The 24,744-nt window shown below is 38.4% G+C and overlaps 1 protein-coding gene across 7 annotated transcripts in view; it reads left to right on the forward strand.

Annotated features, from left to right (window-relative positions):
- PKNOX1 (PBX/knotted 1 homeobox 1) overlaps positions 1–24,744 on the forward strand; it is a 49,969-nt gene that overhangs the window by 19,914 nt on the left and 5,311 nt on the right. For 5 of the 7 annotated variants that reach the window (XM_060770268.2, XM_060770264.2, XM_060770263.2 and 2 more), the window contains 8 exons: positions 5,763–5,893; positions 6,808–6,979; positions 8,940–9,110; positions 9,407–9,484; positions 14,995–15,094; positions 16,186–16,274; positions 17,897–18,025; positions 24,506–24,582. In XM_060770268.2, the coding sequence (XP_060626251.2) occupies positions 5,766–5,893; positions 6,808–6,979; positions 8,940–9,110; positions 9,407–9,484; positions 14,995–15,094; positions 16,186–16,274; positions 17,897–18,025; positions 24,506–24,582 (944 nt within the window). In that variant the 5' untranslated portion in view covers positions 5,763–5,765. The remainder of the gene's footprint in view (positions 1–5,762; positions 5,894–6,807; positions 6,980–8,939; positions 9,111–9,406; positions 9,485–14,994; positions 15,095–16,185; positions 16,275–17,896; positions 18,026–24,505; positions 24,583–24,744) is intronic. The other 2 variants (XM_060770269.2, XM_060770270.2) reach the window with 2 other exon arrangements.

Here is a 24,744-nt window from a genome sequence, read left to right on the forward strand (position 1 = left end):
ATCTGTTGGTGCTGGAGCTTCCTCCTGTGCCTGCATGTTTTGCTGTCAGTCAGCCACTGAATTTTGCCTTAGCTTGGCTGCTTGTGCTTGGCTGCTGCCATATTTTTGATTTTTTTATTTCATTCTTTTTATTTTTTATATAAAATGACTGTGAGTTTTGAACAGGTGGGGGTGGGGTGCGCCAGGTGTCAGCATGTGGGACTTTGGGGAGAAGGGCATCTCTTTGCTTGCTGTTCAGATTCTTTCTTTTCTTTTCTTTCCTTTACTTTTAAAATATTTAAAAATCTTTGGGTGACTCACAGAGCCTTAGTCAGGGTCACCCTAAATTTGTTTTCTCCTCCCTTTTTCTCCTATCCCTAAAAAGCCTTGTAAAAGATATCAGTTATAATTATATTACTGTAATAGCAATTCAGCCAAAAGGGAAACCCTCCAAAAGCACTTTCTTTACCTTCCCTGTAGTACTATATTCTACTTCTGATATATTTCTACTTCTGATATATTTCTCTCTGTGGGTATTCTGTGGGAATTTTTTAAAATAATATTTGTTTTAAAAGAAAGTAATTGTTGGACTTCAGTATAATTACTTCTCCACCTTTGAAAAGCACTCTCTCTCTCTATCAAACTTTCAATCTCTATTTCTGTATCTGGCCTGCCTTGTTCTACCCTCTAAATCATAAATCAGCCATAGGGTTGGGAAAAGGTGTCGTAGTGTCACCTTCAAAGAAGTTTGACCACATTTGGTTAAACTTCTGATGCCACACTACACAGACCTTGCGAGTTTTCTGTGAGTCTTCACCAACAGTCCCTTAGAAAAATCTCACCCTGCTCTCTCCAGTGCCCGGGTTGGTTCTGCCATCTTCTCCCTGCATTTCCAGAAACAGCAAAATCATATCTGTAATACTTTTTAAGAAGAACAGCCAATGGGTTGGGAAAAGGTGTCATAGTGTCACCTTTAAAGGAGTTCGACTACGCTAGGAACAAACTTCTGACACCACACTACACAGACCTTGTCCCTTCTGTGGGTCCTCACCAACAGTCCCTTGGACCCCCCCCCCCCCCTTTTCTATTTATCTGGTGCCTGGGAAGCCCTTCCATAGCCACCAATGAGGTGAACATTTTCTTTCTTTTGGATGCATAAAGAAAACATCCATTCGGAAAAGTGTCTGTTTTCAGAAGCTCAAAAATGGGTCCATACGAATAAAACAAATAGAAATGGATAGCGATTCTATACAAATGCACAAGACTACAAATTAGAAACACAGAGGCAAACATTCAGTGCCTCAAGACAAGTGCAAACATGAAGAAACAAACTGAAGTATTTCCTGCCTGACGTTAACACAACACTATAAATCCAGGATGGGAACTGTGTGGCCCTCCAATTGCAGTTGTAGTGTACCTCCCAATCCTGGCTAACATAGCTACTGGTAAGATTAACTCCAAGAACATCTAGAGTACCACACAAAACAGAGAAGCAAGCACTACAAAAATGCAAGCTGAAAATTGAATTATCTTCAAGTCATATCAACAGTAAAAATAGACATATCAATAGTATATTAAAATTATAGTGTATTTTATAATAAGGTAAAGAAAGAAATGGAAGCATTAATAGGGTATAAACTAGTTTTGAACAAAAAAGAATTTTTCACACAGAAATTAGACAAAAAAGAAAATATCAAAGCCTGGGGGAAATTATAAAATACATGATAGTAGCTTTGGGGTGGAAAGACAATAGAAAGTAGGAGGTTAAAAATGGTATGATTATTAAACAGATTATATGCTTCAGGATTATATCTATGAAAGAATAGCCAAATACACAAGATGCCGATTTAAGGAGACCTGGGTTCAGAAATGGGAAAGACTAATAGAAAAAATTGAAGGAAACGAAAGATATAAAGAGCTGAACCATTCTCTTTTTACGATTGTTCAATTAAATTAATATCTGTATTAAGATAAATACTGTTCCCTGAGGGTGGGGTGGGGTGGGGGGAGGTGGGGAGGGGTGTAAAATTGTTAGACACAAGGGTGAGGTAAATGTGGGTTGGATAAGATCACTAGGAAAACAATAAGTGATATGTATTTATAACGTAATTCAATATTTAATAATGGTGATTGATCGTGATGCTATTCTACCTGTGTTGACAATAAGAAAAAATGTTTTTTAATTATATTGTAAAATGTAGTGGTAATGAAATATGCAAGCCCTATTCTTGAATTTTCCACATGTCTCCTCCGATGTTGCCTTTGAAAACTGAATTAATGGAGATCAAGAATTTCTGTGAAAATTGAACAGTGGTATTTGATAAATTGATTGTGGAAAAATCATTAAAATCTTACAGGCTTTTTATTTATTAATTCCTTTACCCTAATTATTTTTAACTTTATACCACTATACAGAGCTTTTTCCTTCATGTAATGTTGCATTTTTCACTTGCTCAGATCCATCTTCGAACAGAACTCAATCAACCAATAGCATTTTTAAGAATTCAAGATTCTATATTAAAGATTAGACATGGGTAATGTTAAAGTCTGATGTAGCTATAGAGTGCTGTTATTGCACCCAAATCAGATTTTATGATGCATTTATGAAATGAGTATTTTTGTCAAATTCTAGAAGTTATACCAGATGTGATCTGAAAGAATAAATATATAATTTTAATGTGTGATCTCGCATGTCATTCATTGTTATCTCAAACCATTTGTCTTCATCTCCTTCGCTGCTGCTTTTTGTGATGCGTAACCTAACACTATTAGTAGGAAGGGATCATTGTGTGGCTAACAGCCTGTTACCCAATTAGGGTTTCGGCACAGTGTTGTCACATGTACTATGAGTTTGCTTTAGTTAAGGGGCTTGGCACTTGAAATACCTTTGTTTGTGGTTAAGATAGTGTTTTTCCACCATCACTTTGCTATCTCTGCCTTGCTACTAAAATGTTCTGTAGTATAAGAGCAGTATATAGTTGCCACACTAGATTTTCACCCAACCTTGCCCACTTCCTGTTTTACTAACAAACCTAAATGTCAGGCCTAAGGATGATTTGTTCTGTTTTATGTATTGTCAAAGGCTTTCATGGCTGGAATCACTGACCTCACTACTTCTGAGGATGCTTGCCATAGATGCAGGCGAAACGTCAGGAGAGAATGCCTCTAGAACATGGCCATATAACCCAAAAAACCCTACAACAACCCAGTTGTTCTGTTTTGTTTATGAAGTAAAGTGTAATTGTGGATATATTGAATTTGCATCCTATGTTTCTTTCAAACTTGAATTCAGGGTGTTTTTCAATAATTTAAGAAGATTTTATTAAAACATTTTAAAAAGTTAAAAATAAATTAAATCAGTATTATTAAAAAGGATTTATTTACAGTACTTATATTCCACTCTTCTCACCCCAGAGGGGGCACAGAACACATATACGGCAAACATTCAATGCTGTTATACACTGACTGGACAGACACAGTACATAGATAGAGGTATATGGCTTTTCCATTTTCAGCGTATTGGATATTGTGCTTGATTCTGGCCGGGGGGGGGGGGGGGTGCTGTCGCTCCATCCACCAGGCCGAAGAGCCCTGTTCACAGACTTTCTCCTTTGATCGAATTGCTGGCATTTTTCTAGTATTTCCTTATGGCGCTATTAAAATACCTCCCCACTTAAGCAGTACTTATTTATTTACTTACAGATGTTTTCAATCTCCTAGGTGGGCAGTGAGCTGGGCTGAAAGTCAGGTGTTCACCCCCAACTCGGGCTTCGAGTTCCAACCTTTCGATTGGCAATATTTATTGCAGATGGTGATTAACCTGCTGTGCTAAAGCCTGACCCTTTAACCTTTTAAAGAAAATTAAAACATTTTAAACTTATTTAAAACATAGTTTTAAATATAACTTTTTAAGAAATTGGTGCAAGTGTCACATTGTACAAATACCCTCCTGACCACATGCAAACCTTGAGCTTCCAGTTTCAAATTTAAGTCCAGGAACATACCCAACCAGTGAATTTGAGATTTTTAGTAGAGTATATCCCATTCAGCACATGTTGAATTATTCCCTGATCACCTTTCCAACTAACCAGGAGCTCTTTTATCTTTTCTGGAAGAAGATTCAGGATATTCAACCTAATCCTGTCCATTACTGATAGCAGATGCTGCTTTAGTATAGAAAAATATTTTCTTAGAATCAGATGGAAAGGAAAGATAGAATTGTATGCCATCAGCATACTGGTCATCCTGAGTTTTGTACTCAAGATAATCTCTCCCAGAAGTTTCATTAGATGTTAAACTGCCTGGGGGACAGAACCAAGTCCTGAGGGACATTACAGGATAGATGAACAGCCATCTCCCTGCAGCATCTTCGGAGTCCCTCTATTAAAGAAGAAGAAGAAGACTGGAGCCACTTTAAACACAGTGCCCATGAGCCATCTCAGAGAGGCAACCTAGAATACCAGTATTGAAAACTGCTGAGAGGTCCAAAGAAACCAAAAGAAACACACTCTCCCTGACTAGCCCCCCACATAGGCCATCTATCAAAGTGATCAAAGTTGTCTATCCCATAACCCAGGCCTGAAACCAGGCTGAAATGGACCTAGACAACCCATTTTATCCAGGAATGCCTCCAGTACCTTGCTCAGAAATGGCATTTTGGGGACTCTCTGATAGTTTTCTAGTATGGTAGGATCCAGGGAATTTTTTTTCAATAATACTCTCACCACAGCCTGTTTTAGACATAGAAATTTCTTGCTGCATGAAGCATTCACTATTCCCCTTACCCAGTGTGCCACCTCCCCTCCCCTGACACCTTTCAGAAATATCTTGTCCACATCGTCAGGCTGCAGACATTGAAATGTGTCAATAACACTGGAAAACAACAACAACTTTATTTTTGTATCCAGCTACTATCTCCCCGAAGGGACTCGGGGTGTCTTACCTAGGGACAGGCCCAATGACACATAGAATTAAAACATAGCACAATAAAAATTTATAAGAACAACATCTTACAACAATATAAAATAACATCATCAGTCAACCCATGAACTTAACCCATGGCAACAGAACGCTAGAATGTTCCTCCACTCTCAGATTACCATCATCCTACCCTCCACAGAAAATTAGGTCCAGTGTGTGTCCTACAGCATGGGTGAGCCCAGATATTATTTGGGATAGACCCATGGTTGTCATGGAACTAGTGATTGAAATTCCCTCCTAAAATATTTTCATCCTAAATGCAATAGTTGTTTCTATTTCTATGCTAAAAAAAAATTGCTCCTAAATTGTATTTTGTCATTTCTAAGTGCCTGCATAGGCTGGATTTGGAAGAGGGTATTAAACCCTCAATAATGAAGGATCTGTCAGAGTTATTTGAAAGAATGTTTCCCTCTAAGCTACACAATATACAAGAAATGAAAAGGACGAGTAAGATGTGCAAGCAGATGTTTTCAAGCTTTGCTTTCTCAAATTGATTTTTGGAGCGATGTGTGCATAGCTTTATCCAAAAATAGCTGGTACTGAAATATAGCACTCTGTAATAGTCAATACACTAAAAAATCTGATAAGTCAAACTTATACTGAACTTTACACTGCCGCCCTGCCTCCAAATGTTACAAAGATTAAATGAGTTTTTTGTTAACTACTTGTGCTTTTTGTATAGTTGCCAAGTCATACCAGCTTCCTGGCAAGTTAGTAGGCCTTTGCCTTTCTCTTAGCTTCGAAACAGAGCCTTTAGTGGTGAATCTAGGCAGTTGGCAATATAAAGCATCTTTCTTTTCCAGCAAATGCAAGTAGTAACAGAGTTAAAAACTGAGCAAGATCCAAACTGCTTGGAAACAGATGCAGGAGGACTGAGTCCTTCCCCAGTCGAGTCCCAGACACCGATGGATGCAGACAAGCAGGCCATTTACAGGTAGCAGTGTTGACAAAAACGAATTACTAAATTTTTAAGATACATTGTTCTCTTTAGAAGGTGGAGTGGATTTGTTCAATTGTGGGGGTGCTGCATCTAGTGGGAGTGTAGGCATGCAGACAACATCTGAACCAAATGGGCATACAGAGATCTGGAGAAGAGAAGATACTGAGATAGGTGGAGCCTTTCTCCCCTTAACAGGCAGAGCATCTTAAAACTAATGCCATTTAGAAAATCCTCACTGATTCCCATTAGATTTATGGGTATAATCGCTCTTCTATTGTCATCCTGACTTGGGAAAATGTATTCAAATATATTTTCATAAGATTATGTTTTGGGGTTTTGTATTTATTGAATTTGTACCAATTCCAGTTTTTCTTTCTTTCTCACACACACAAAGCAGTATCTGGGGACATCTACAAATTCTTTTGCAGGACAGATATTTAGTGCTGCAGCAAGGGCAACCAAAAGATAGACCACATTTGTGAAGAAGAATAAAATGAAGTAAATGTACAGTATTTTGTATCTTATCCAGAAACTTAAATACCTTGCAGTTCTATTTTTTCTGGATAACATTTTCTTTATATGTATAAAACTACAATGCTCTGCAGAAATGTCAGTCAGTTAGCCTTATTGAAAACTGCAGGCCTTAATGTCTGAGAGGGCAAGCACAGGACTGTGTTGCAAGTTCCAGTGATTTCACAGTGTGCTAGTACTTGTATTAGAGCGAGTGAGAAAGATTACATCATGTATTTATTATTCATCCTTATTCAATATTTTACTAACTTCCATTTATTTTCTTTTTAGGCTTTTTACATGTGTATCAAATGTTTATTGTTTTCATCGTGTAGATATACATACATAAACTTTCACAGTATTAATGTTTGTTCATTTTTATCTGTTTTTATTTCCAGACATCCTCTTTTCCCCTTATTAGCACTGTTATTTGAAAAATGTGAACAATCTACACAAGGATCAGAAGGCACAACATCTGCAAGTTTTGATGTAGATATAGAAAACTTTGTTAGGAAACAGGAGAAGGAAGGAAAACCTTTTTTTTGTGAAGATCCCGAAACAGATAATTTAGTAAGTGCATTACTAAAGCGATTAAACAGAATTAAATTCCCGTAGTAGTACTTAATTCCTAAAGTCATGCTAAATCACTGTATATATGTGCATACATTGACATTATGTAAAAATTGAGGGAAGGGTTGAGGGCAGAGTTATAAATTTTGATATGGCTCATTGATAAGTTGAGGGGCATTCTGCAGAGAGGTGAATGCACTGGCAGAATGGCCAGTGCCATTTTCCCACTTGGGCATTCAAAAAGACATTTCACTGCTCAGAGAAGGGGGCATGCTCCTTTTTAAGAATATTAAGGTACTGTATATTAGCGCTTATAAAAAAAGAACCACCCATTTCTCTGTGTAGAGTGGAGAAAGATGAAAGCTTAGTTGATCTCTGAAAAGTCTTAAAGAAGCACTGATTCCCTCTTCTCTCTCTAGTGCCTTTAGTATTTTTGAATGGCTAGGCAGGAAAGTGTTGGTGGTGGCTTTTTGGTGCTTCCCCTCAAAGGAACACTGAGAAAATAGAAAGCAGACTAAGTTCTTGCCTTTCACTATTTTATTAAGAGAAAATGATTGTTCCTTTTTTAAAAAAAAAGTTAAGGTAGAAAACTTTGCCCCATGTATAAGTCTACACAGTTTCTTGGGGTCAGTTTTTTTACTAAAATTTATAGGCTTACAGTATATACAAGTATATACAAGTGATTTAAGAGAAAATAAAACACATACTGATTTTCTGTTTGTTTGGGGAATGTATTAAATATGGAAAAGGCAAAAACTATATTGGCAATGCGGAACTGCAAAATTTCAGTTGAAAAATACTGCTTAGAAATCAGGAATTATTTCAGACTCCAGGATATGATTTTTGCTCTTTTAAAAAACATTCATTTTAAAATAGTCAAGAGGCTACTGAAGTTTTTGAAAAGTGTGTTTGATAAAAGTGTAGCCCAGTATTCCCTTCCCATGATGCCAATCAGGTGTTTGTAGGAGTCCCACGAGCAGGATCAGAACACAATGATGTTCTGATCACATTTCATAATAGATTGTATTAAAGGGAACAGTACCACATCTGGATACTGGAGGAAATGGCTTGTCATTGCTATGTTAGCCATTGATAATATCCTCGTTTTCTATTTTCTGCCTTGGGTTTCTGGTGATCAGTAAATCTTAAGTTTTACTTTACAGTATGTAAAAAAGTACTATATACTCACTGTTCAGCTTTATCTGGGATCACCCCTCATTCCACTGTTTGTTTTTAAAGAGAATAAATGTTGAAAATCCCTCATTTGTTGAAGCTTCTATAAGAACTATGACATCTTTCAGAGGAGCTTGCAGAAGAGCCTGTGAAATGTGCATATCTACAAAAATAGTTTTTTGAAGTGCCTGAAAATTTTGTTATTTCTTTTGAAAAGGGGAGCTTTGTGAGAATTGTCATGGAGTTTGGGGGGGGGGGGGCACAAAAGTGAAATCTGACAGTTCTTGTGGCCCATGGTCCCACCTTCCCTGCTTTCCCTACTTGAGTCAAAAATCAAGTATCAATAAACAAGTATGTTATTAAAATGAAGCATCTGCCAAAGGAAAAAACAATCAAGCCGTATGTTTTAAGATTGTCATAGAGGTCTATAGAATTGTAGACATTGAGTTATTGAGTTTAGACGATCATTTGCCTTTTATAGGATGCCTCTTCCTTTTCAATCAAGGGCTATTATGTAATCTGCGGAGTGCTGGTGACCTTTGTGGTTGGGAAGAAAAGGCTTCCTCTAGACATAAACCAATGGCATAACATTTCACAGTTCATTTCACAGTTACTACAATGAATGTATAGAATCTTTTCATTGTATTTGAAAACATTTGAAAAATACCAGAAATAGGTCTTAAAAGTAACAGCACCTAACACTCTGAAAATAACACTTTTTTTACTTGTCCTGATTTTTTTTATTTAAAATGTTGTTTCAGAATCTTTTCTGTTTTCCTCCTTTTAGATGGTAAAAGCAATTCAGGTTCTACGAATTCATCTGCTTGAGTTAGAAAAGGTTAATGAGCTCTGTAAGGATTTCTGTAGTCGCTATATTGCATGTCTGAAAACTAAAATGAACAGTGAAACTCTGCTAAGTGGAGAATCCGGGAGTCCTTATTCACCTGTGCAGTCCCAGGTACCTTTCACTCTGACTGAATTATATTATCTTTATTTCTTTTATATCTATCATCCCCAAAGGGTAGGTAAGAGTAGATTTTTTTAGCAATATAAAGAATTGTGTTAATAACTTGGTTAAATTTGTAAACCATGCAATTTACAAATAGATGATCTGTGACTGGCAAACTGGTAGTTTTTACGGCTTTGTGATATTGTTAAGGTTACCAGCTCTCCCTTGTGAAATTTCTTATTTATCAGGAACATGGAAATGTAATTCTTAAGTGTGACCATAATTTGTCAACTCTTTGTCTGCAGTCCAGCCACTTTAAACATGATAAAGATAGCTTGGATTTGCTGGAGCAGCTGTCTTCATGGAAAGAGTCACCAGAAAATGTGAGCAGCAGAGCAAAATTGACACAATTATCATTGCACCTTTTTGGCACTATCTCCTTAGCCTAATTTTGGGGTTGGCTTTGTTCATCTCATTATAGATAAATGGCCCCATCAAATCAAAGGGTGATATATATGCAAAAATAGGGTACTGTGGTTGCTCCCCATTACATACACAACACTTGAGGATATGAAGCACCTTATATCCAGTACTCAGGATTTCATGTTCATCCTGGCGCAAAAGATGTAACCATGTGGAAATTAATGGTCTATGTGCCTGCTGCTCAGTTATGAAAAGCCTTGTTGTCTCCCCTTATTAGGGGAGACAAAAATTTAAAGACACACAAAGTTGTATTATATGGAATGTAGCCGCTGGTCCATCTTTCCCAATACAGTTTTGTCTACAAAGGCTATTAAAAGCACAGTGACTATTTAAAGGTCTTAGGCACTACTTCCTGAGATCCTTTCATGGGAGTTGCTGGAAATGAAACTTTACATTTTGGAAAGTATGTGCTCTTCCATTGAACTGTGATCCCTCTCCTAGTATGTGGTATTTCTAGTACAGGCAGTCCCCAAGTTATGAACAAAATAGGTTCTGTAATTTTGTTCTTAAATTGAATTGTATGTAAGTCAGAAAGGTACATGTTTTAAGTAGAACTGCAGCTCTCTCTCTCTCTGTATGTGTATATAATTCTACCTATACATATAATAAAAGCCAAAGTTTGTATGCGGAGGACAAAAGTGTGGCGGTGTGGCGGTGTATGTGCCAGCATTCTGATTGGCCAGCCTGAAAGTTCCAAGATTCTGATTGGCTGCCGCTGTGGTGCTATTTGCATATGATCTCTGATTGGCCAGCTTTACAGGAGCCCCTGGTGGAGAAAAGGGTTCATGACAGAAACGGAGACATGAGAGAATGAAATTTGCATATGGTCTCTGATTGGCCAGCCTTAATTCCAAGATTCCGAGATGACAAAGAGAGGAAAGGAAAAGGCCAGGGGCTCTGTCAGAAAATTACCAATACAGACCAAACTTGGCACACAGAGCACACATGATTTTCAGAGCCCCCATGGATTATGGGACTTGGAGTACCTTTGCTCAATTCCTGAGACCACTGCAACCCTCATCCAATTACCGATAAAGACCAAACTTGGCACACTGAGTCTACATGACGCACTCTACATCCTCGTGCAGTTTGGAGGAGAATGCACCATGGACGATGGGACTTGCAATACCTGCACTCCCTTCCTAAGACCATTACAACTGCCAACAATGATGGATCAGGACCACAATGTACACAGAGAGCCCGCATGACCCACTCTACATCCTGGTGCGGTTTGAATGAATTTGACAATGGATGATGGGACTTGCAGTCACTTCACTCACTTCCTGAGACCACTGAGACCCTCGCCAATGACTGATCAAGTTCAAACTTGGCACAGAGAGTCCCCATGACCCACTCTACATCCTGGTGCACTTTCGAGGAGGACAGACCATGGATGATGGGACTTCAAGTACCTCCACTCCCCAAGACTGCTGCAACCCTCATCTAATGTCCGATCAAGACCAAACTTGGCACACAGAGCCCCCATGACCCATTCTACATCCTGCTACAGTTTTGGAGGAGGACGGACGATGGATGATGTGACTTCCAGTACCTTCACTCGCGTTCTGAGACCTCTGCAAACCTCATGCAATGACTGATCAAGACCAAACTTGGCACATAGACCTCTCATGACCCACTTAACATCCTGGTGTCATTTGGAAAAATATTGGAGATGGATGATGGGACTTGTAGTAACCTCACTCACTTTCTGAGACCACTGAGACCCTCACCAATGACTAATCAAGACCAAACTTGGCACGCAGAGCCCCAATGACCCACTCTACACCCTGGTGCAGTTTGCAGGACAGACCACGGATGATGGGACTTCAAGTACCTCCACTCCCTTCCCAAGATTGCTGCAACCCTCATCTAATGACCGACTAAGACCAAACTTGGCACACACAGCCCCCATGACCCACTGCTGTTTGAAGGATGGACGATGGATGATGGGACTTGCAGTATGTTCACTCTCTTCCTGAAACCATAGCAACACTCATTCAAAAACCATTAAAGACCAAACTTGGAACAGAGAGCCCCCATGGCCAACTCAACATTCTGGTGAGGTTTGGGGGAGTACAGACTATGGATGAATGGACTTCAAGTACCTCCACTCACTTCCCAAGACCTCTGCAACACTCATCTAATGACCGATCAAGACCAAACTTGGCACACAAAACCCCCATGACCCACTCTCCATCCTGGGGCAGTTTGGAGGAGGATGGACCACAGATGATGGGACTCACAGTACATTCCCTAACTTCCTGAGACAACTGCAAGTCATATAAATAACTGATAAAGACCAAACTTGATACACAATTCCTTTCTGTAACAACCCGGGCAGCGCCGGGTCCCCAAGCTAGTACATATAATAAAAGTCAAAGTTTGTGTGCGGCGGACATGTGGCGGTGTGGCGGGAGGAGTATGTGCCAGCGTTCTGATTGGCTGCCGCTGTGGTGCTATTTGCAAATGGTCTCTGATTGACCAGCTTCAATAGGAGCCCCTGGTGGAGAAAAGAGTTCATGACAGAAACGGGGGACATAAGAAGGAAATTTGCATATGGTCCCTGATTGGCCAGCCTCAATTTCAAGATTCCGAGATGACAAAGAGAGGAAAGGAAAAGGCCAGGGGCTCTGTCAGAAAATTAGCAATCCAGACCAAACTTGGCACACAGAGCCCCAATGACCCACTCGACATCCTACTGCAGTTTGGAGGAGGATGAACCATGGATGATGGGACTTGTAGTACCATCACTCACATTCTGAGATGGCTGTTAACCTCATCCAATGACTGATCAGGATCAAACTTGGCACATAGACCTCTCATGACCCACTTTACGTCCTGGTGTGGTTTGGCTGGGTATGGACCATGGATTATGGGACTTGCAGTACCTTTACTCAATTCTTGAGACTACTGCAACCCTCATCCAATTACCGATAAAGACCAAACTTGGCACACTGAGTCTCCATGACGCACTCTACATCCTGGTGCAGTTTGTAGGAGGATGCACCATGGACGATGGGACTTGCAATACCTGCACTCCCTTCCTAAGACGATTACAACTGCCAACAATGATGGATCAGAACCACAATAAACCCTGGTGTGGTTTGACTGTGGATCGAGCGTGGGTTATGGGACTTGCAGTACCTTTGCTCAATTCCTGAGACCACCGCAACCATCATCCAATTTCCGATAAGGACCAAACTTGGCACACCGAATCTCCATGATGCACTCTACATCCTGGTGCGGTTTGGAGGATGATGCACCATGGACAGTGGGACTTGCAGTACCTTCACTCACTTAGTGAAACCACTGAGACCCTCATCCAATGACTGATGAAGACCAAACTTGGCACACAGAGCCCCCATGGCCAACTCAACATTCTGGTGAGATTTGGGGGAGAACAGACTATGGATGATGGGACTTCAGTACCTCCACTCACTTCCCAAGACTGCTGCAACCCTCATCTAATGACCAATCAAGACCAAACTTGGCACACAGAGCCCCCATGAATGACTCTACATCCTGGTGCTGTTTGGAGGAGGATGGACAATGGATGATGGGACTTGCAGTACCTTCACTCACTTCCTGAAACCACAGTGACACTCATCCAAATACCAATAAAGACCAAACTTGGCACAGAGAGCCCCCATGGCCAACTCAACATTCTGGTGATGTTTGAGGGAGACTGTGGATGATGGGACTTGCAGTACCTTAACTCACCTTCTGAGACCGCTGTGGCCCTCATCCAATGACTGATCAAGACCAAACTTAGCACACAGCGCCCCCATGACCCACTCTCCATCCTGGAGAGTGGGTCACTGATAAAGACCAACCATGATATACAATTCCTTTCTCTAATAACCCGGGCAGCGCCGGGTCCCCAAGCTAGTATATATATATATATATATATAGAGAGAGAGAGAGAGAGAGAGAGAGAGCTTTGGATAGCACCCCTGTGGTGTTTGTTTTGCTGTCTGTTCAGAAGATTTCACCTCACGTTCTCTCCCTGTGAGAACTGGATTTTGAAAAATGTGACTTGTTGTGGAAACTAGGATTGGTAATGAAGCTTCAGTGGAGACACCTTTCCCCTATAATAACCCTTTCAGGATTGAATTTTTCTTCCTAGGGGTAAATTTCTCGCAGTTTTTGTTGTCTCACCTCTGTTCTTAACTATAAGTCTTACGTAAGTCGGATGTTTGTAACTTGGGGACTGCTTCTGTTTGAAAAATGTGTCCCAGCTGATAGATTCATTACTAGTAAAGATAACCAGGGGAAACAATAATTGGTTGACCATTTCCTTGTTTGATATCAGTATCAATATAATGTCAGAGCACATGCTTTCAATACTTGAGGACATGGGTAAGTTTACTACCCTAATGCTCTGGGAGCTCTCTTAGAAACCAGTTAAATAAAGTGCCCACCAGTTCCATAGTATAAACCAAATTGACTATGAATAGAATTAAAAATTACCATATATATTTAGAATTATAGTAGAGGATTTGTTCACTCTTTTCATTGTACCCTTCATGCCAGCCCCATGTCAGCGTGCTAATTGTAAATTGCATTGCTGTCATCCAACCATTTGATTTAACTGAGTTTTTGGACGAAGCTACGATAATTCATTAAATGATTTAAAGGAGGTATGAAATAACCTTTAAACTTAAAATTATAGATGTGTTTGAATATAAGCCACAGTTGAGGATTCATTCAAATAACCATAGGATCAAAGTTAGGCTACGATTTCACTAATGACAGTATGCTTCTGAATATGTTTGTGGTTTCCTGATGTCTTATTTACAGAACAGTCCTATGAGTGCCTACTTTGAAGTAAGTCCCATTAATTCAATGAGACTTATTCTCAGATAAATCCTGGTATATATAAATTTTTCAGTCTTGATCTTTCTCACTTATTCTATGTTTTAAAAACTGTAGATATTGCTGAATTACTCTGGGATAAATAGTTCTAAATACTGAATTAATTGAGAATCTTTCACATTAATATTAGCCCTTTGATTCTGATACGATGAGAGTAGCCCAGAATTAACTAGTACAGACACTGTTGCTTAGATTAATTATGCTCCAGAATTTACATATCTCTCCCATACTTCTTTAGAATAGTTCAAACTGGGAAAGAAATACTACATTTGGGAAGCAACATATAAATCCAACTTAATGCCAAACGAACACTTCTAGCTATTTACTTCTTTCATTGAATTTCATTCCTACGTGAACTCCATCACTGCCTTGAATCATCTTGGTTGTAGTGATGGCTTCCTCATCTTCATCTTCATCATTGTTGTGTGGTTTATTTATTATAATATCTTTTATTTATTATATTCATTAAAATGAAAATAATATCCTTCCATATGAACATATACAATTCTTGTTTGCTTATTTTCCCTATATGTAGCCAATTCAAAGTGCCATCACAGGAACACTAAGTCCCCAGGGGGTTATGGTACCTGCATCAGCATTGCAGCAGGGAAATGTTACTATGGCAACTATTGCAGGTAGGATGCACCAATTTTTTTTAAAAAAAGCATTGCACTTCTTTAAAAAATACCTTGCTGCTTATGATGTTTGTTTTTCTGTTGTTATAATGTTGTTTTAATATTTTATCTTGTGACAGTTAAAAAGTTGTGAGGATGTGAATTCTAGAGGTGATTGGTTTGATTGAAATGGTACAACTTTCTGCCATAGTACATTGTTCTGCCAATGTACGCAGGGCAATTTTAAATTGTAAACAGTAGTGTATGCGCATCTAGACATGGCTAATAAGGGACCTGTGATAGGAAAAAATAAGCAAACTAGATACAATTTTTATTTAATTGTTACAGTAGCCAAGCGGAATGGCCACTGGAGTACACAATTATGGAAGAGCAAATGAGCTAAGTAGAGTTTGTTGAAGTTGAACCAATAATATGGGCCTTGCTGTCTTTCAGTTCTCACAGATATTGGTAGCTAGAATGACTGTTTATGGATAGGTTGTTCTTTGAAATTATTTAAAATATAAATTATTGTTTAACTTAATTTCCAGATATTATGCAATTAATTGTCAAGACATGGTAATGGCTTTCTGAGTCAGCTAATGTATGTATGTATTTAGATAATGTATGCTAATAATTTAAATGTCTTCATAATTATTCTGGAAACTAGATAGATAAAACTCTTTTGACACAAAAGAAACCCATTTGTTAAGACAATTTCCAGAAGCCAAACTGTATAGCCAGCATGTTGTTCAATGTCTTTATAATTTAATATATAGGATTATGTGGTAGAGTAAAAATAAATGCAAATCAACTACTATTATGTAAAATTTCTAAGAAACTAACAAGGCATTATATTTGATTTGTTTAATATTAATCTACAATATAGTAAAATTACTATATTGTAGATTAATATTATAGTAGGCTTTTACACTAATTTATTTTTCATAATTACTGTAAAAGCCCAGTGAAGTAAAAAACATTCAAAATATTCTAGTACTATTTTACATTGAAATTGTTTTAGTTTTTGCCATCTTGTTTGTTCAGTGGTATCATAATTTTCCCCTTGGGATTGCTTGCTTACTCTGCAATGTTAAAACTGTTTATTCTTTAAGGTGGGGCAGTATATCAGCCAGTTACTGTGGTCACACCTCAAGGTCAAGTAGCATTGTCACCTGGAACCATCAGGATCCAGAATTCACAGGTTTGTTCAAAATAACTTACAGAATTTTTTGATATGGTAGAGGAAACCTGTATGTCAGTAGCTAGATGTAAAAATGATGCATGGACATTCAGGGCTGCATAACAAATGGATTTTACTTATAAAGCACAGTTTGGATGTTGAAAAGCACAAGTGAACAAAGTCCCTTTGACATAAGAGTTCAGCCTTGGTGGCATTTAAAATTGAGACCAATACCAGGAATCTCCAAGCAGGATTAGGAAATAATCCTACCTAAAGTCTACAGATCTGCAACCCATTCTAGAGAATTGCTAAATCTGCAGGAGGGAGTTCTCAGGGCATTTGAGACTGTAGTAGAATAGGTGGTTGAAGATCAGAGAAGGAAACAGCAAGCAGTGGATGCAAGCTATACCTTTGACCTATGTATCAATTCCTAATATTTCATCTCCCTCAAATGACAAGAACAAGAACCTTGTCTCTACAAGCAAAATAAAGTGGCTACAATCTGAGAAATGACTGAGATGCAAACCATAAATTTTGCCCCAGATAACTGAAATGGATAAGGATGGGGGAAAGTTGATGCCTCTTCATTGACTGGCTCAGAGAAGCAAATGGTGCCCATATGTTCTTAAAGAGAAATATAAAATACTACGTTGGAGGTTACTGTTTTGATGGAAGCAAAGTCTGCCTTACATCAGGTAGATTAGTGCTATGGTTCTTCCTGGCTCACTTTATACACTATAGAAGAAAAGTAAATGAGATGTGCTTCCTGAAGCAGTTAGGAAGGGAAAGAGTGCTTATTATTACAAATCCTGGGGTTGTCTTAGCCCTCTGCTAACATTGTCCCTGAGTACCTTCTTTTACTTTTTCCCATAGAAGTGAAGGGCTGTTGTTCATTCCTGCAGGTGAAAACCAAAGTTTTGAGCTTTGGGACAACAATGCAATGTGGGGGGAAGGTTTCCACCACTTTCTGCAGCTCAGAATGACCATCACCAACAGAGATTGCAGCAGGGTGAGGATTCATCTCCTTGCTGTCCTGAACACAGTTTCAGGGTTGTAGAGGAGGAGGAGGCAACAACATGTCTCTGCCAAATTGACATAGCCATTTCAGCTAGTGGTTTATGACTGGTATGCTTGAATGATCCCCTGTGCTCAAATAAAGCTGTTAATGGGAAGGCTAACAGATCTGGCATGCTAATGAGGACAAGAAGATTTCATTGCTATATGGGTTCACATTTAGACATGCCATTTCCTATATGCAGTCTAAAATGGTAAATGTGTAGGCCTTCTCTGAATACAGTATGACCCCTGTATCCACAAGGGATATATTCCTGAAATTAGCATGGAACAGAAAACCGTAATAACCACTGAATCCCATTTAAATGAACAATTTCCACTGGAATTTACCATAAAGATGCCCTGGAGGACCTTAAAAATTCCTAGAGAAATCCTGTGAGTTCAATACCAGAAGTATGGTGGGTCATACTGTAAGACCCCCAATGTAGCAGTATTGCTGCTTGCAATACAAAACATGTTCCCTCCCTGCAGTCAAATGCTTCTTTTCACATAAAACTATTTGTGGATTTTTAAGAAACCTATGATTTTGGAGTCTTGGTAACTTTGCTATTTGTCAAATCTGTGTGCAGCTCCAGTTACAATTAAATCAAGATTTAAGCATCTTGCATCAAGATGATGGGTCATCAAAAAATAAAAGAGGAGTTCTTCCGAAGCATGCCACAAATGTGATGAGGTCTTGGCTTTTCCAGCACATAGGGGTAAGGCTCGCAGTTTATGTCCTGAACATATTGTTGATTTATTTTATTTACTACAAAAGGAAATAAAATGTTTTGGTCATTACATGAAACCTAATTCTGATGACAATTAATTCTAAAGGTTTCTCCAACCATCCAGAACATTAGGGTTTCGTGGAGGACTGAGGTAGGAAAGGGAATGATCCGCGATCTGGCTTTTCTAGATTCTTCTGTTTTATCTATGGAAGTCCACCATTGGCCACTGAACATAAACTATCCCTTTTCCAATGGAAAAAAGTAACTGCATTAATGTGCAATTGTTAGACGTTTTCAAGCTGCGGCATGTTGGATTTATCAAAGATGTCACATTTGGGTCCATTTCCATCTTTGTTTCTTTCTTTTTTTAACTAACATAATGCTGCTTAGTGTATATCAAAGTATTAATTATCATTCATTAATGTTACTATGATTAGTTTCATTTCATGTGAGATTTGTCCTATAGCCTTAAAATACATAAGAAGTTTATGTTATACCTCAAGGTATTTTATCCCTCTCATATGATACATTATAATTAATCTAGTTTTATCACATGCTGGCCTCACTAAGGATCACACTCTCTAATAGGAATTCTGGCAGCTGGGAGGATATATATTTTCTCAATTAGACATGGTTTGAAGAAGACATGACTTTTTTCTTTGACAACTTGTTTATAAAACTTCTGTTTATAAAAATAAACAGGCATCACTTAGCAGTCAGCTCAAAGAAGTACTCTGCATTTTCTTGATTGGTTGAAAAATGACTGAGAATTCACAGTTTACATCGGGGTGTTTTCTTCTTTATGTTTTCTTGAATTGAGCAAAATGGTATATTGGTGATTTATGCTCCCCCTCCTTTTCCCAGACCAATTCCTATTGGAATTTGCTATTAAAATGTAGGACACACTGATGTCATTTGTTTGTGTGCATGATATGCTGTATGCAGCTAAAAGTAGGGTAAAAACTATTTTAAATAGTTTTCTCACTTGTGATAAGCACTAATATAGGCTGGATATCCCTTATTCAAAATGGTTGTGATCAAAAGTGTTTGGGATTATGAGGTTTTTTGTATTTTGGGATACCTGTATTTTTATTCATATACATAAAGAAATGTCTTGGGGATTGGACCCAGGTTTAAACACATGATTAATATATGTATATTTTATGCACATAACATGAAGGTACAATATTTTAAATAATGTTATGCATCAAAAATGTGTGGGCCTTGAACCATCAGAAAGCAAAGGTGTAACACTGTTTACATCCTCGTCCGCTATTTTGGATTTAAGATTATTTCAAATTTCTGAATAAAGGATGCTCAATCTTTATAAAAATATGCCTATTATAAATTGAGCATATTTCAGATCCCTCATGATTTTAATCAGGGCGAATATATATCAGTGCTCACCCTTGTTGACTATTTTGGGTTACTTCAGATTTATGTATGAGCATAATTAATAAAAATTGTTTTTGTCCCAGAACATGTTTTCTTCTGCAAAATCTAGTATTTTGTCTTTGTTATAATATTCCTTTATTTGTAGGTATTGGAACCATGAGGTATTCTTGTATTTTAATTTAATTTCTTCTTGGGTTCTCATTTTTATTATTATTATTATTATTATTATTCAAAATGTCTTTGTAAGTTGACCAATCGTAATAAAATAATGAATTCAGAAAAAAAATAGTAACAAAAATTTACAAAAAATTATTAGAATGGTCGACGGAAGAAGAAACGGTGAAGGAATGCATGATAAATTAGGCAAAAAATATTGCACGACCTATCAGAATGGAGGAATGGGAGTACTTATGAAAGATACGACTGAAACAAATATATGCTTATGATTTGAAAGAAAACCTGCTAAAATGATATATAGATGGTATATTACTCCATACAAATTAGGTAAAATGTATAAAAATTTGCAGAACACATGCTGGAAATGTAAGAAGGTAGAAGGAACCTTTTACCACATGTGGTGGTTGTGTGAGAAGGCAAGAAAATATTGGAACATAATGCATGAGGAAATTCAGAAAATACTGGATATAGAATTACAAAAGAAACCCGAATATTTACTATTAGGCATTATAGACCTGAAAATGGACCCAAATAAAGAAATGCTTTAAAATTATTTAATTACGGCTGGAATAATAGTTTATACAAAGAATTGGCGATTGGAAGATATTCCCACAAAACAACATTGGCAAATGAAAGTAATGGATATAATGAATGTGGATGAACTGACTTGACTCTTGGCAAGACATCAGGGATTACTAAAGAAAAAGAGACTTGCAGCTGTTCAAAACATATCTGAAAAAGGAGAAGAAAACTATAATAATTTTTTTTAAGAAAGAAAAGAAAAGAAAATAATAATTGATCACACATTTAAGGAAACAATTACGAATGGAGAAAGTAGAAACTGGATTTTTTTTTTCTTTTACATATTGACTTCAGAATAGAAAAAGATAACAAGCAAAGAAGAGCAGAAGTACAGGAGAATTTTTCTCTTTTTGTTATTTCTCTCTTTTCTTTTTCTTCTTCTCGTTTTTCTTTTTTCTTTCTCTTTCCCTCCCTTTCTCGTTCTTTTTTTGGCAAGGTGTATTATTATTATTATTATTATTATTATTATTTGTCTTCTTTTTATTTGTTTCCTATGTGATTTTGTTTTATTTATTTTAAAATATAATAAAAATAATAAAAATATATACCAACTGTTTATATGTTGAGAGTCTTGAAGATCCATCATTTCACCCTCCACCTATACAGATGGCAAGTATTTAATGGCCATTGTGTTCATAGGTTACTGTGGCTGATTCGCCCCCTCGTGGCCACACATAGCTAGACAGGCCCTTGGGTGGCACATATACACTCTGTTGCAAGCAACTGTATTCAGCTGGTTCTCAACTTATGGGTCCACAGATGTTTTGGCTCCCATGTATTCTAACAGCTGGTAAACTGGCTGCGATTTCTGGGAGTTGTAACCAAAACACCTGGGGACCCACAGGTTGAGAACCACTGAGCTAGAGGTTATGCTCAGCCAATGTAGCCTTCCAGAACCTAGGGACGTTTCTATAGCACAATGGAGCAACTGAGCAATGAGTATGTAGAAACCACTGAGATTATTTTTCGTGTTAAAACAATTGTAATAATAGCTTCAATTAAGCATCTCCTTTATAGCAGGTGTGCTTTTTTTGGGGGGGGGGGTACTTCCATACATATTTTTGTGTGGGGGTGTAGAGATCTGTTCCAAATACACTCAAAGAAATGTGACAGCATTACCACCACATTTGGAGACTTCCACCACCCGCCCCCCGGAGTCCTAGAAGTGTCAGGGGACAAAACAGGTCTTCGGGTGGGGGCGGGGGGCGGGAATATGTTCGCTAGCCTTCCACAGTTGTCGACTCTTGTCTTTGAGAGTTAACCCAGGAAAAATACCTTGATTCATTTCATGATTTTAATCAGAATATAGGGAAGTGGATTTGACAGTAAAATTGAATTTAATAGAATTAGGCTGGAAGTATCTATAGAAATAGTTAGATTGCATGCTAACTCAAGGAAATCTACCCAATACCTGGAAAGCAACACAGAATGCATCCTTCATATGAAAAAGAAGTAATTTATCCTCTAAATAAATAAGATGATAATGAGGGCAAACACAAAAACAGGAAAAAAGGAAGAGGGGCAGACCAAGGGCAAGATGGATGGTTGGGTGACTGATTTGACTGGGGGTTGCCACAGTCAACTGGGAGCTCTGGCGTGGGCTGGACCATGAGGTCATGAAGAGTCGGAAGCGACTGAAAGAATAAACAACGAGGTCAAACAGAATACTTTTCCTTTCTGGGTTAATAAGGAAAGAAAAGTAATACAGCATCAAAAATCAAGTGCATATTTTTAAAGGGGCAGGGTTCAAAGAAAGCAATGAAACTCTTGCACATTTGTATTTTTTTCCATTTTTATATGTACACTAGCTGTGCCCTGCCACGCGTTGCTGTGGCCTATAGTAAAACTTATCAAAGTTGAGGTAGATATCTGGACTATTATGAAAGAGAGGTCCCTACCTATTCCTTCCCCCTTTTCCTCCCCCTTTCTCTCCTTTCTTCCTTCTCTACCTCTTTCTTTCTTTCCTTCTTTCACTACTTGGTTTCATCCTTCTCTCTTTCCTTCATTCCCTCCCCCTTTCTTCCTTTGCTTTTCTTCCCTCCCTGTTTGCTTCCTTCTTTCACTTTTTATTTCCTTTTATTTCACCACCATCATAACAATAACAATAATGCAATGCATTGCCTCCGGGACCTGACACCTCTCCCATTCCCCCTAAAAGGGTCTCATAGGAACAATAGCATAATAATAATAATAGAAATAACAACCTTTACCCGCCACGTGTTGCTGTGGCCAATCTTCCCTCTTTCTCTCCTTCTTTCCCTCCCTCCCTCCTTCCTTCCTTCCTTCCTTCCCATCTTTCCTTCTCCTCTTCTTTCTCTATCTCTTTCCTTCCTTCCCCCTTTTTCTTTCTCTTCTGCTGTCTCTCTTTTCTTTCCTTCCATCTTTCCTTTTCTTTCCTTTTCTTCTTCCTCTAACTTTCCTTCCTTCCCCCTTTTTCTTTACCTCCCTTTCTCTTTCTTCCTTCTTTCCTTCCTTCCTGTCTTTCCTAGATTTTGACAGGGCGGGAAGGGGCGGGGTGGGGTTTGGAGGTGTCGTGAAGTAAAAGGAGGTAAGATTGGGGCGGGGGAGTGATGGAGTGTGGGGTTGCGTGTGTGTGTGCGGCGGCGGGGGGAGTGGGGTTGCGTGTGTGTGCGGCGGTGTGGGGAGTGATGGAGCGTGGGGTTGCGTGTGTGGCAGCGGGGGGAGTGGGGTTGCGTGTGTGTATGCGGCGGCGGGGGGAGTGATGGAGCGTGGGGTTGCGTGTGTGTGTACGGCAGGGGGTGTGTGTGTGCGGGAAGCGGCGCGGCGGGGCTTGGAGTGGGCATGGTTTCCGCAGAGGGAACGTTGGCCAGAAGGCCATGTGCGCGCGCCAGGGAACTTGCGGCTGGGCGCCAATGCGCATGCTCAGTTGTTTTGCCGTTTTGTGAGTGTGTTGTTGTGTTGTTTTTCATTTTGAGTAGATATGTTTGTACCTTGTGGGTTGTGTTATGGGCATGGAAATTTTGGTTAAGTTTCGTTGGGGTTTTTTTGAGTTTTGTTCTTTTGCCGTTTTGTGAGTGTGTTGCTGTGTTGTTTTTCATTTTGAGTAGATATGTTTGTACCTTGTGGGTTGTGTTATGGGCACGGGGATTTTAGTTAAGTTTCGTTGGGGGATTTTTGAGTTTTGTTGTTTTGCCGTTTTGTGAGTGTGTTGTTGTGTTGTTTTTCATTTTGAGTAGATATGTTTGTACCTTGTGGGTTGTGTTATGGGCACGGGGATTTTGGTTAAGTTTCGTTGGGGGATTTTTGAGTTTTGTTGTTTTGCCGTTTTGTGAGTGTGTTGTTGTGTTGTTTTTCATTTTGAGTAGATATGTTTGTACCTTGTGGGTTGTGTTATGGGCACGGGGATTTTAGTTAAGTTTTGTTGGGGGATTTTTGAGTTTTGTTGTTTTGCCGTTTTGTGATTGTGTTGTTGTGTTGTTTTTCATTTTGAGTAGGTATGTTTGTACCTTGTGGGTTGTGTTATGGGCACGGGGATTTTGGTTAAGTTTCGTTGGGGGATTTTTGAGTTTTGTTGTTTTGCCGTTTTGTGAGTGTGTTGTTGTGTTGTTTTTCATTTTGAGTAGATATGTTTGTACCTTGTGGGTTGTGTTATGGGCATGGGAATTTTGGTTAAGTTTCGTTGGGGGGTTTTTGAGTTTTGTTTCCTCGTTGGATGCCCCTAACAAATTTATATATATAGATAAAAGGTGTTTGGGAACTAATAAGAAACTTAAAATATGAAGTCCCCTCTGATCGGTCTGTCAGCTCTAGCTTGTGGGGACATGAGAAAAGCCTCCCAGCAGAATGGTAACACATCCGGGCATCCCCTGGGCAATGTCTCTGTAGACGGCAAATTCTCTCACATCAGAAGTGACTTGCAGTATGTTCTCAGATCACTTCTGACACGACAAAAAAATCTGTCAATTACAGGGCTTTTTTTAAAAATAAGTAACGATAGGGAGAATATTAATTGTACAAATATGGACATGCCATAATTTTCTTGCTTCATCATTAGATTAATAAGTAAATTATCCAATTAAAGCTATAATTTTTGTCATAACATTATGATTTTATGTTTTGTATACCTAAGTAAAGTTTTAAAGCACATATATTTGGAGGTGTCCAAACATGTGAGATTGATTACAGGATAAATCAATTGATCTGATCAGAAACTATTTACTGTAATGTACTGTATCTGCTATAATGTAATTTTGTGCTGTATCTATAGATGTTTGTGTTATATCTACTGGCATAATGTGTTTAAAAATTGAGAAGGTAAAAGCAGCATGTTCTGGTTTTGTTTCCTCACTCTAGCATCCATATCCCACGGAAGATGAGAAAAAACAGATAGCAGCACAAACAAATCTTACACTACTCCAGGTTAACAACTGGTAATATACATTTTATTTGTTTACTAAAATGTTTATATATCACCTATATCAAGTGTCCCAGGGCAGCTTACAAAAGCATTTAAAACAGGTTAAAAACAGTGTAAACAGTATGTTAAACAGTATGACTTTTAAAAAGATTTAAAATTATATACAACAGTATTT

The sequence above is a fragment of the Anolis sagrei genome, chromosome 3, assembly GCF_037176765.1.
Source record: "Anolis sagrei isolate rAnoSag1 chromosome 3, rAnoSag1.mat, whole genome shotgun sequence".
NCBI classification, from domain to species: Eukaryota; Metazoa; Chordata; class Lepidosauria; order Squamata; family Dactyloidae; genus Anolis; species Anolis sagrei.